The sequence below is a fragment of the Solea senegalensis genome, linkage group LG1 (genome assembly GCF_019176455.1).
Source record: "Solea senegalensis isolate Sse05_10M linkage group LG1, IFAPA_SoseM_1, whole genome shotgun sequence".
Lineage (NCBI taxonomy): Eukaryota > Metazoa > Chordata > Actinopteri > Pleuronectiformes > Soleidae > Solea > Solea senegalensis.
Genome location: NC_058021.1, coordinates 26,437,980 through 26,452,092, shown reverse-complemented (window position 1 = coordinate 26,452,092; position 14,113 = coordinate 26,437,980). Strand labels below are relative to the sequence as shown.

Genomic DNA, 14,113 nt, shown 5'->3' with positions numbered 1-14,113 from the left:
TAGCTGTGGAGGGGAGAGTGTGAATGCATCCATAAGCAGAGATCGCGCAATCCTGAAGAGTCAAACACGGTGATCCATTTCACTTCAAAAACACGAATGACATGCGCACCAGGGGTAATCTTTTAAAGGAGGTGTATATCGGCGTTAACTCATGCTGCTCATGCAACATGACACAAAGCCTGCTGCTGTGAAAATTGCCAAAACAAATGGGAAGTATGTACTAATTAGTGACAATAATAGAAACACTGATTCTGCTCAGTGATGTCGAGGCAGAAATCTTAAGGAGACAAATTAAAGTAACCAGCATTTATAGCTCTGCAAATGATTAGATTTATTTTGTAATAAAGGTAACCAACCTTTAGTGATGCTAATATATAATGTATTATTAATGATCTACTGTATATTAAATGAGAACGTAATGCAAATATATCTGTTGAAATAGAGCTGAATCAACTTTTTTGAAATATCTGACCATTTAGATAATAATAAAGTTTGGGCTTTGGACACTGTCAACATGATCAGTAATTTCCAATATGTTGATATGTTTAGGACTTGATGATGAAACTATTAATTGGACTATGACATATGATGCAGTGAAACATAATCCCCCAAAAACCTGATTTTATTTTGGATTACATACAGTGCAAACTAGTTTGTTCTCTGTCTTCTATTTTATATTTAACAGTAAATCAAGCACACTACAACTCAAGTGTCCCTGTGTGTGTTTAGTTCCACACCATGTCAGCTCTTAACAGACATTCCAATTTCCAAAGGGCCACTTGAATCTATCAGCACATCCCCTAATGGGCAAGTTCATGTTTATTCTCTTCCTCTGGTCACCGTTTCCTACAGTGCGCCAAAAAAAGACAGTCGCTATCTACCATTTTCTCATTCCCTGTCCTCATCAGTCTCTTGTAATCCCACTCAATCAATTTCCCTCCAGCTCCTTTTCTCCACTACCCTCCCTGTCCTCCTTTTTCTCGTTGCCTTTCAGAATCGTTTACTCCTCTCCCTCCTCCTCCATCATTCTTTCACTGCCCCTCTCCTCTCCCATCACACTCTAATCTCCCGGTCTGAAAGGTGTTTCCTGAGGAGTGCATGTGGGAAGACAGGCGGGAGTGATGGATTGCTCCGTGGATGCTTCACTTTGCCCTGTCTCTAGGGTGGGAACAGGGTGGGGTAAGGGTAGTGGGAGTAACAGGGGTGGAGTAGGTTTGACAGTGCGAGTGCTGGGTGAGGTGGCGTTGTGAAGGTTGGCAAACTTTGAGCTCCTTTGAAAGGTGATGTTGAAGGGGAGCCGGGGAAGTGTCTGTGATTGCTAGCTGTGAAGGATGGAGACTAATTATTCTGAATAATGAGAGCTGTGCAAACAAGGGCTTCCTGCTGCAAACTGCAATCATAACATGTTCATTTAAAGTATTTTCTAACTTGCTTTAATTTGAGTTAAATTAAGTACTGTAAATAACAAACTCATAACATAGCCATGCTAATGTCTTCTAATAAAGCAAAACTGCAAGTCAGGTAATAATAAGTTATTAAACATTAAAAAAGCTCTCCTCAGCTACACCTAATATTAAGCACTTAAGTTTAACAGTTGTACACAGCAGTGTTTTTGCCAAAGCATAGTTTAACTCTATATAAATCAAAGTGTCTGAACAGGAGTGTCTTTCTCACTCAAAAGTGGTTCACTTTGCTTTGTTTACATTCATTTTCTGAGGACACATTTGACAAGTCAACCATACAGTCCATGTGGTCACATTCCCTGAATAGTTTTATCTGCTCCAAGTCTACAGTGCATTTCCACTTATGACCCATTTCCAAGGTGCTGAGGAGTTGTTGGACTTGCTGAGCTTAGAGAAGCACCAGATGACTGCTCCTGCAGGCCAAAGTTTTGGATCATTGAGCTCAGCTGTGACCTGATATTAGCCAAATATTTATTGGTCTTTTTCAAGCTTTTGGCATGTCGTATTTTTACCCAGATTTTCCTTACGATACACACATAGTAAGTCAGCATGAGTTACAGTGGAAAATTAAACACTTATCTAAACCCTGGCAGACTGTGACATGGCCTACACAAATACACCTGTTATTCAAATTCAATTATCTTTACTTAAGTAAATGCAGCATAAAAGCATAAAAAAGTTGAATGCATATAACTAATTGCGTCATTTAAATGGCTTGTGTTTCCTTACAATAGTGACACGTCAGTATGTTGGCAGATGGTTATCAAGTTATTCCAAAACTAGACAAGTCTGTTCCATATTTAGTCAAAACTGTCGGGCCATGTGAGTGCAGATTAGGTCCCTCACCATTGTTTTACCCACATACATCGAGGTCCTGTGTTTGGTTACACGACACAGGGCACATAAAGAGGAGATAGGCAAGACGGATAAGCGTGGAGGAGAGGCTGTCCGACAGCTGCCTGCCTGGTTGGGTAACACTCCATCAGGACCCCCCGTGAGGAGCCCAGCCTGGAGCAACGTCTGCACTACAGTCGGGAAGGAAGACTTCAAACAAGTCCTGTGCAACCTCCACCCCTTTGCTGCTCCCTCTCCTGCTGTTCCCCTGAGCTCTGCAGGGAACCTCTGAAGACCATCCCAGCAGTGACCACGCCATGAATCAGAACCATCTATCTTCTCACACTCTCTACACTCCAACTTTCATTCATGCTCCCTCACTTATTACAAATTTTAGAAAAATAATAAAAAGGTAGGGATGTGTGTTAAATACTGTATAAATAAATCCTCATCACGGGGCCTCATTATTACATCCCTATAGTCTTTTATGTTTACAATCCACATACCAGGGACAAGGTCAGGTGCCCAATTAATCTTAGCGGATCTCTTCAATGATTTATATCAATGGGAAGGTCTGGGTAACCTGGTGGCATGGTTATCTGCATGAGTTAGTGGATCTGGCATCAGATAACAGAAAAGATCAAACGTGAACAAGTTTTCTTTTGGCAAGTTAATGTCAACCTAATGCTGGGAAACCATGATAGTATCGTAGAAGAGGCTGTTAAAGAAATCTTTGCTAAAACACATTTTTGGACTTATCTCTGAGCCAGGCACACGGAAAAACCAATATACTAACAAAATTCCAAACAGTGGACCTCATTACCTGCAAGCACAAACATTTTAATCCCAATGCACTATGTCTAGCACATCATATCAAATCAGCCGCAATGTGCTCTTGCTGCAGGAAACTAATGCAGCCACAGCTGACACTCAGAGAGACAGGGCCCTTGGGAGCCAAGATAGCTCAGCTGAGGACATAACTGCACGCAAAACAAACCACACACACAAAAAATACACACAAACACACACAATCTAGTGGCAGACAACAGTCACCCTGTCATCTCCGATTGTGGCCTGCTCATGTTGGACTAGCAACACCTCACACACAGCTCAGTGGGCCTTAGCCCCCCTGGTGTCCCACTGCCGCCACAGAGGGACTGCCAGACGGTTACTTCAGCTCTGCACAACAAACACAGATATCGACCTGTTTAAAAAGTTTGTAGGAAAAAATTTCTTTATTATCAGTATTTTAAAAAAAACCCTAACAAGAATAAAACTGATATAAACCGAGGGAGTGTGGTTATAACTTTTAAATATAAACAAATGTCTGTTATATTCAGACCGTTGTCAAATGAGTCCACACAATGTGGATTAAGCCCAACGACTGCACACAACTCTGTGCTTCTCAGTAAGGTGGTGTTTAGATCTTGTGTCGCTCTGTGACTTGATTCTGCACAATGAACGTGATTCATTTTATGTCAAGCCAGATGAAAGCAACAGAAAAGTGAGATGACTGAAAACACATAACAAGTTTCAGAAGTTCATTGTACAACTTAAAAAAAACCTGGTCATTAAGCAGTTTGATGAGATTAAGGCTCTTGACCCCTCCCGTCCCTGCATTGCTGATGTATAAACAAAAGTTCCCTCAGTCAGGTCTGATAGTACTGCTTGACAGAGCCCGTTTTCAGATGAAGGACACAGCATAAAAATGTTGCATTATTTCCGTTAAACAGAACAGGCAGACAGATAGCTTTATCCAAGAAACAGCCTTGAATGTTTGCAAAGACAGCTAGTTTGTGGAGTACAAGAGATCTCCCAAAAATAAACCTGGTGCTTAATATGGGAGCAGAGACCACACCAGGGCTCCTGTATAGTGAGAAGAAGTTGCTGGCCGTAGTTTTTCCCTTCTAATCATTTTGCTTCAAAATGTTAACTAAACATCATGTCAACAAGAAAAATAAATTTAGAGCCAAAATGGAGGATGAAGTGACAAACATCTTCAGCAATAGGCCACTTTCAGCTAATGTTGCAGCCCGAGGGCTCACATGTGTTTGGCAGATGCCACTGAATGGATGGCACATAAGGTCAGAAAGAGCACTCAGCTGTACATCTCTCACTCATACAGGCCTGCTAGGAATGTCTGCACAAGGCAAGGGATTATTGCACCTCAGCTCTATGGTGTGTTTGCTCGTGTAGGTGCTCCTCTGGTTTGCATTTGCATTTGTTGATAAGGAGCAGAAAGTCAGTGTAAAAATGACATTGGCAACAACGCCGCTCTTGATCATGAATGTATACTGTCCAAAAGAAGGCTGCTCAAACTATCCACAATCAGATCACCAACTGTCTGCCTTAAATAATGTCATTATGACCAACTCATATAAGACAATATTTAAGAAAAACTCTGTCATACAGGGCACTGATAATACATTATCAAGATGTATGCAACAGTGTACGACTGGAAACATGACCTAAGAATATGATCTGATGAACCAGGAGAGGATTAACTTTGTTCTTCAGTGTTCTCATATCCAAACAGAAAATAATAAAATATTTGACACTAGATCAAATGTAATGTAATAAAGATGTAAATTACAAAAACACACCTAAAATAACCAATCATCTGAAGCACCGTTACTAAATTAGTGAGTGGTCAGATGACTCTGAAACTCTCCGTAACATATAACAATGATTATTGGTTCTTGTGTTACAACATTTCATGGTACAGTGAATTTCAATTTGGATAATAAGGTGCTTGTGATTGCAGCATTGACCTAGTTATCATATAACTTATAAAGGACCTTATGCTTGAACAACCATATCAATAGGAACACATAATCTGACTTAAAATGGTAAATAGTCTGAGTCTAAGCATTATTAATACTAAGCCTTGATATGATTGTTACTACAATCAGTCAACATCAGATTACATCTTTTCTTTGATATTTAACAGACAATAAAATGTTTCTATCCATGTGTGTTCCTCCTACAAATCACTGCTTTACTTCCATGTGACGGCAGTTGATTAAAAGTAATAATGAAAAGCTGCTACAGGTCTTTTTTTTGTGTTGAAGTGTATAGTAAAATGTTTTCATGTATTAACACATCTATAGCAGCACCTGACATCTGACCTACGGCTATTCACTTTAAGTTTGGTTCAAACCGTTGCCAAATAAATCCAGGAAAGCGAGAACACACACTGGATTTATTTGAATGATGAGAAACACATTTTGGAAACAACCATCTTCAGTGAATGACACAAATCTCTGTTGTACTTTGTGTCTGCAAACAACAAAGACAAACAAAACTGTAAATCAGACAGAAAGAAGAGAGCTTCTGAGAGTAATTAATCAAGACCTTGTTCACTTCTCATAAAGTAACATTGTGCATTACGAGGTGACAATTTCCTCAGCTAGTCATTCATTACTGCGGTCTTTATCCACATCTTTCTTGTATAAATCATGAGCAGAGATATGTGGAGAGGATTGCCCTTGGCTGTTGATCTTTATCAGATGCTCTGGTCCACCTGACATAAACCTTCAGATAACACAGGAGGAAATTCTCAGAGGAATGTAATTAAAGAGACTGGGGTGAGCACGGTACCGTGTTACCTGTATGTGTATAGCAACAAAGACTGGCTCCATGAAAGGTTTATCGCTTCCTAGGCGCGACATCCTCCGTCCCATCTCATCAGATTTAAAATGTCGAATTACACAGATTAAAGCTCAAAGTGTACGTTTGTGTGCATGAATGCCAAGGCCAACACGTGGCATAGGAAACACGTGGATCTCCCGCGGACTAGTAATTGGAAACTCAGGCACATGATGGATCGATGTGAAAGGGTGAGACCGGATGCCTGGAATCCACAGGCATGAGGAGAATCAGCTTTATTGATTTACAGGTAACTGTGAGGGGCTTATTAGTGGGTCAACAAACAATCCATCCTCATAGCAGCACCACATCCTGATCATGGTAAAGCTGACCAAATGTGTGACGCTTTCAGGCCTACTTTGTTGAGCAAGTGTTGGGGTTTGGGGGGCTGCTGAGGGGCGACCCTTCATTGTTAGGTGCTCCCTTTGTGGTCGTACTCCTCACTGTACCAACATGAGGGAAAGAAAGGGCTTCTCTAACAGTCGGTCATGCCCCAGTGCTCCTGGCAACAACAGGTCCTGAGGACGCAGACCTGCATGGCCTATATTGGCTTGGCTCTCAGCTAGCGGTGGCGGCACTAGCCCCCTGTCAGCTGTCCCATTCAGGGCCAGGCCGGCCCTTTATTAAAGCTTTGAAGACCGCTCAACAAAGGGGCGTCCTATGTTTAGAAGATAGAATGTAAGCAACTGTTTTTCTGCTTGGGCAACACAAGACAAAGAGCTTCCTTCTGAATATGGGGAGTACGCACAAGACAGTGAGTGAGAATACGAGAGAGGGAGGGAGAGAGAGAGAGACACGGAGGCTACGAGTTGTGGTGATCCGCTGTCAGATTTCAGAAAATGGGATTACTTTGAGAGATTGGAAATCATGGTGAACTGGCAGCTGTGTGAGAAAGAAACATGTTTGTTTCTGACAAACATGAGTGATTATCATCACAGGTGGTTCTGATGATCTGGTGATTAAGATTTAGTCCAAAGAGACGGGACTTCTGTTAAATACTAGATGGAGGAGGACAGAGGACTGCATCCTTACAATATGACCTAAATACTATACTGTACACACTACATGCTACACTTCACTAAAACGGAATAAGGACATGTGAAAGCGCTAAGCCCCGATGACATTAGAGGCCATTTGTCTGCACAGACGGAGAAAACAAACAGCAGAGCAGTGAACTGTGGCAATGGAAACTTTTGTTGGGAGAATTCATCAAAAAGATGAAAATCTTCATATTTGACCTTTGCGTTCTGTCAGTAATTTTAGTTTAGTGTGTTTTATTTGTAGCTATTGCTCATTCAATCTACAGTCACCTTTATACTGGTGCCATTGATACTCAAATGAAAAATTAGTTTTCAATTTTAAAATGTTTGTGGGAAACAAATTAAATACCAGCCACATCAGACTTTTATGATGTTCAACTATTATCCAGTTTTGTCTGGGCCCAAATAAAATACTGGCTCACTGAAAGCGTGCAGGTTGTGTAAACGTCCTTGTTTCAAGCAGCTGAATTTCACTGTCACCCTCTAGTTTGGGTGAAATATTATGTGCATTGTGGTGTAAACTGGAGCTGGAGGCAAAGCTCTATTTCATGTAGGTGACACCCACCCTTTCCTCTTAGCTGCAAACACCTGAGGTCATACATACCTGATCATGGCTGGCTTGGAGGGTGCTCCCAGTGCCATGGAAAGTCATCTGCACAGGAGAGAGGGTCAGATAGGTCACAAAATCCTTACCACTCTGCGCATCACTGTACTGCACCTGGAAGAGTGAGCAAAGATAGACAAATAAGTAAGTAAATAGATGAAATCATTCAGTGCACAAACTATCAGAGAACTGAGGTTTTCAGTGGTATATCAGTCTTGTGTTTTTGGAAGTGATTAGCCTGAGAGTAAATCTTGCATGCCTAATTGCCGTAAGAGCATTTGGGTACAATTAACCCATGCCATGAAGAGATGGCAATAGAAGGAAAAAAATGTAAGGGTGTGCATGCGCGATTGCGATGGAGCATCTGAGGGGGGTAGTGATTACATCACTGGTGACCCCTCATCATTGAGAGGTTAACTCTGCAGGCATTCCTAAATGCTGAGCAATTAAGGCTGTTATGACATGATGCTCCTCTGGGAGAGTCTGCTCCTGAGATCCAAGAGTTTTGGGTAACACTGCCTTGCGTTTCTGCCCTACTTCTCACTGAGCAACTCTGTGCTTACGCGTGAATTTGCATGTGTATATGTCCGTTTTTGTGTGTTTGCCTGGCCTACTTATGCCAAGGACAGCTGCAGGCATACTAATACATGGTACAAATAACTATGAGAACTGGAAAAAAAAAAAAAAAAGGGAACTATCTTACTGATATTGAGAGATGAAGGGCAGAGGGGTTGGAAGAGGACAGTAGTGATTCAAAATGGCTTTTCATTTCAGTGGCCAAATGAAAAAGTAAGCTTGCAGATATGGAAGAATATAGTCTTGGAAATAACAGGGCTTCAAGCAGGACAAGGACTAAACTTGAGCAAGAATGGGTGGAATTTATTCAGACCAAAACAAACTAATGAAAACTGCAGCTAAGATTAAACAGAAAACATATTCAAGAAAATGTGAATCTATATATGATGTGAAATAACTGATTTTCTACTGTATATTTATGTTGGCTGGAAACTTTCAACTTGTTTCTATCCTCTTAACCTGGGAAAAACACGTTGCCATATGCAAGAGTGTGTGTTGTTACTAACTTCACGTGACCAAAGTTTAATCTCATCTGAGCTACAGTGTGTTGACCATGCATGCGGAACTCATGCGCGCACACACAGACATATATGATCTGTGACTGAAAGCTTCCAGAGCGAGGTGTGCGAGTCTCTCCAAATGAGTTATGATCGTATGTGAACAAGTATGTGTGTGTGTCAGTACTCCAGCCGTCCAGACACATGGCCGTCTGCCCATAAAGACACAAACCCATCATAACATGCAGAAAAACACGCGCTAATATCACAAGCGCATATGCGCAGAGATACAAACAATCAGGTGATGTTACGTACAGCACATGGGAAGACACATACATGCATGTGAACGCACACCTGCTGATGAGGAGATGGCTGCACAGTGATAAATTGTGGAATGCTATCTGTTATGTGTATGAATGATGAATGTAGTAAAGTGAGCCGTGGAAAAAGCCTTCTTTGACAAGTTAATCTCTAATAAATTCTCCAGACGTCAACATTAAGGGGAGAGGGGAAAGCAAAGGGTGAAAAAAGACAGAGGGGTACTTTTTAAGGCTAAGAATATAATTGTCTAGTAACACGAATCCGAGATGACAAAGTGTGAAAATACATATGAATTAGTCGTGAATTTAGCCTGTGTGAAGAAAAGCAGAACTATGGGTGTGAACACAAACATATGAATCTCTGTGTGTGAGCGCATTAGCAGTTGTCCAGCGCGCCAGTTCATTTATGCAGTAAACGACCTATGGTTAGGTGCCTGTGATATATGGTGTAATCATGCTGTCTGACCAGCAGGCACTTGGCTCAGTTCCTCTATTGCAAGCTGTCAGGACTGCAGCTGAGGGTAAGGCCCTTCGATAGTGTTGGGGGAAACACACTTGTCTATTTTGATGAGATATATACTCATACAGACATATTGTTGGGTCAATACCATTTGAAAAGATTGTTGATGATGAAGGGCTTCAGCTCAGGATTAAATATATCAAGTCATTAAATAAAAAAAATACTTGCCACAGCTCAACTGTACGAGGTTTGGTTGGCTTTCCATTACAATATAGTACCTTGTGGGCGGGGTCATCACAGCAAGGCTGCATGAAACTGCCATGACTTTGTTTTATTTGCGACACACCCAAACTAGTGACTAATGACATGTAAAGCAGTTGATGTACTGAATCAGTTAATTAAAAAGAATAGTTCAGTACTTCCTGCATGACCGGAGCACAGACTCCATCTGACATGACAGTGGGAGGGCTTGTGATGTGGCTCGCCGCTTGCGATTGCAGGCTTTCAGCAGTGCTGTCGTTAAATACACCAGACTCCACTGTTAAATGATGAGATCTTAGACATTTCCTTGCTAAATGTTGGTGATTAAAGCACGTTTTCAGGATTGTTCAGTCTTTTCTAACTGATGTACAGTTCAGCATTGTTCAGAATTGATTCTTGTGCCTCTTCCTGTGATGGCCCCCTGAGCAATCAGTGCACGGCAGTCTGGTGATGTCACGCATAGTATCGGCTCAGCTTGCATGGAACCTCGCCTGAGCAGGTACTAAAAAAAGTAACAGGTACCAGTTACTAGCACTAATGGAAAAGCAAAATAACTGTGCCGTGCCAGGGTGAGTCTGGTGGAACACGCCATTATTTCGAGTGCTATCTGTTCAAAACTTTGACTTGACCAATATTTTGGGTAGAGACCATCAAAGACCATCAAAGACTACTTTGTGGTTTGTTGCAGCAAATAGAGAAGTTACCAAATATTTTTATATCATGATTTAAATTCTTGGAAACAAAACATTTATTCTAACAAAATATTGTGACGGAATAATTTTTGAACTGCTCCTGTGCCTGGTTTTGGATGGGTCAAACTCACTATCACTAACTGGCTTGTGTACAAAAATAATTCTTTCTAATTCTAATTAAAACATTAGCACAGGAGTGACAACACCATTCCCAATTAACCAGAGTCCAACAGCCTTATTTAAAACTCCTGTTTCCTCATGTGCTGTTATTTCTTTAAACTTTCCCTCAGGATGTTGTGTTGAGTCTTGAAACATTGCTGTTTTGTTACTGTAAAGCCAGACGACACACAGGATGTGATATTGGACAACATAAATATATATAAAATAATATTCACTCTAGCAAAAAGCTAAAATCTGATTGAAACGGTCAATTTGGCAGCTCAGCAAACATCACCTGACAGAGTAGTTCCTATTTTTGATTTACCAGTGACTGTGACCCACAGGCAGGAAAGAAAGTTGCTCACTCTCACTTTCAATCATTTTGTGGAAACTAGAATAACGAGCATCTTAAAAACAAACTGTCTATTCTCCCATCAAGCCGGTCTGTTTTGAGAGCATGTTTGTATGCATCCGTGAGTGTGTGCATTCTAAACAGGCCTAACTAATCATCCCAGGTCCCAACTCAGAGAACAGCCTCTAATCCACTTCCTTTAGAGACAAAGAGGCAGGAGAGTTATGCAAGGCCTGCGATTGATCGGCGGCACTAATGTGGAACGACCTCTGACATCTGGCTTCTAAAGCTGGATGGCTTCCTCTTCCAATGCTCCTCGTTATTCGAACAAACACGAACATGCACAAACTAAAAAGCAATCACCGTAATAGTGCTCATGCAGGCATGAAAGAGGGTATAAAAATGCTGGCAAAGTGCATGCTCAAACAGACAAAGGATATACAGTATATATGCAAATGCATGTATAACTAGGAAGGTGTTCCACAGTGCAGCCAGAGTAAGAGCAAATACTTGGGTGTGTTGTCGTGCCACTCCAGCTAAAAACAGAGCGCAAGTATTGCAGGACTAAGGCTGAGAGCAGGCTGTGGAGAGTGAACACTGAAATAACTCAGACTTTACTATGAAAAGACAAGTCTTTTCAGCTAAAGAAATGCTGCCATTGTACGTGAGGAGCAATTAGAGGTCCACATTGAGTCACTTCAGTGTAGGCCTCTGGGGTCAAGAGTGTTTAAGTGCACTATTTATATACTTTTGACTTCTGCTAATGACAGTGCATTGACGAAAAACAAAAGAGCAACTCAAAAAACCTTTGAAGTGAAAACAGATTCCAGAGGAAAAGGTATTAATGATAGCTAAAGTGTGTATATTTAAAATGGAAAGCAACATGACATTAACAGACAACAATATCAGAGCCGTGTCCTGAGAGGCTGAGGCCTGGATGTCATTCCCATTCGTTCTAATTAACGTCTATCTTAAGGTCCAACTTGTCAAGCACTGCTTGTTGTGCTTGTCCTTGCCACTTAACATTGTGAAGTGGTATTCCCATCTTAATAATACACAAAAGCTGATTTTCATGGTTTTTAACCACTACTAAACTATATCCTGGTGTAATACTTTGTTTAGGAGGTATGCCAGGTCATACTTTCTGCATCCGTGTGTGCTCGGAGGCCAAACAGTGTGACGTACATTTCATAATCACCCATTTGTGCTTTGGTCCACGCAGAACCCTGTGCAGATGAATCTGCGCATAACTCCAGTTTGAGTCTGCACCGACCGAGAGTGTCGACTGCTCATGCTCCCTGTAGCACAACATACATGAATATTGTCTTGGTTAACAGAGACACCAATAGAGACGGTAACCATGGGAACTTGCTTCAGGTTATAGGAGGAAGTCCGCCAGTAATCATACATTTACAACTCAACTCTCAAAGACAAGGGAATACAAATAAGGTGAATTTCCTGTTGAGAAATCAGCACTACTGGAATTACTACAATGATGCTGACCCTTGTTTAACTATGAATAGAACTGCAGGATTGTCCATGCATGCGGAAATGGCCCTGCACATATTGTATTCCAACCACTGCTTTATCCAGAAAAGTTTGGTCATAGAAAATTCCTCATGCCGGTGTTTCCATAATGTTAATATTCATCATTTTAAGAGGCATTGGAACATTTTGGCACTTGATTGTGAGAGAGCTCACTCAGTGCAGAGGTAGTTTACATTGAGAGTAGGCTGCAGGCCAGATCACTTCTAAGAACAGTAACTGGTGGATAGATAATGAAGAGAAGTGTTTGGATTCCAAAAAAGGGCACTTTTAACACACCCTCCATCGACACATGCCGAGGCTGACACATACTGTATACTATCACTGCCTAGTGTTAAGAATTAAGAAGTGGTACTATACAAAAAACAAAGGCAAGTAAACGAACAATTATGCTGCATATTCAGAATTGCAATATGCTGTGCTGGCACTTGAGGGTATTTGATTTAGAGGTTTGCAAATGGGCTTGATTGTGTAAAAACATCATCACTCAGTTTTGCCAAACACACACAGACACAGGGATACACACTGACATGCACACAGAGGGCCACCATGTAAGCAGAGAGACTGTGCGCCGGGCCAGCACAGCGTTAACGGCCTGATTTATACCACCGACAAAACTTGTTTTCGAAGATCGCTCTTCACACAAATATGCCGCGGAGCGCAGCTGGAAGCCATCTCCCTGCTGCAGAAATCAAACGTGGTGGGATTAGCCATCCCGAAATGTATTTTCTAACGCAAATCCTAGAGTAAACACAGAGCGGAGGAATGAGACGATGACAAGATGGTTGGAAACAAACTGTTAGTCTTTGAAAGTTTGTACCAGATGAGGTGTTTGATGTTGATACAGAGAAATGAGAGTTAGCAATGGAGATCAGGAAGGGAGGAGAAAGGGGGAGGGGGGGGTGGTGTGGGGGAGTAGAAGGTAGAAACTGCCAGGCAGGGCACAAGGTTTAGTCGGTACCATTTGAAGTTTTTTTTTTTTATTAAGCCAAAGAAGGAAGCGGAGAAAGGGAAGAACAAACAATGTGTAAGTGTGAGAAATCCTGGGAACTGCACTGAAGGGATATCAACACCAGCCACCCTCCAAGGATAGTGTTTTCATTAACATGGGATTTCCAACATAGAAGTACTGATTCCAACACAGCAATGAATACAGCCCTCCCTTCTCTCTAAATCCATCTCCCAAGTTCAGCATGTCATGGCTAGATAACATAACTCAGCTGATTGCTATCTGTGCTGTGTTATTGCTTTTGGATTTAGCAGGTGGACAGAACGGATAGATACAGTAGATACCATTCAGCCTTTCCAGACAACCTGGAATGTTATGATATAGTACAGTATGATCTTTGATCGCCATGCATGCAAGAGGATATTAACGGTTTACAACAGGTGGCCATAATCTGCGATATGACATCAAGAGTTCAGATATGACCCATCGGAACATGCAAGCTGTTACGTTCGGTTATAAAAATGACTACAGTGATCTGAATGTTCCAACCTATACACTCAATCAAACAAACTAAACAATCAGAATATGCTGTATGCTCGGGATCAAAACTCTGACACAAACCTCTGCTACAATACACAAAGTGGTTCTGTCATATTTTCCATTTGCGCAAGCAAACCATAACCTTAGGAGGGGTATAATTTCTTACTCTTGTT

The 14,113-nt window shown here is 41.4% G+C and overlaps 1 protein-coding gene across 1 annotated transcript in view; it reads right to left on the bottom strand.

Annotated features, from left to right (window-relative positions):
• Nucleotides 1-14,113, bottom strand: part of stau2 (staufen double-stranded RNA binding protein 2) — a 78,410-nt gene that overhangs the window by 17,250 nt on the left and 47,047 nt on the right. Inside the window, exon 13 of the mRNA XM_044029472.1 lies at nucleotides 7,590-7,703. Coding sequence (XP_043885407.1) covers nucleotides 7,590-7,703 — 114 coding nt within the window. The remainder of the gene's footprint in view (nucleotides 1-7,589; nucleotides 7,704-14,113) is intronic.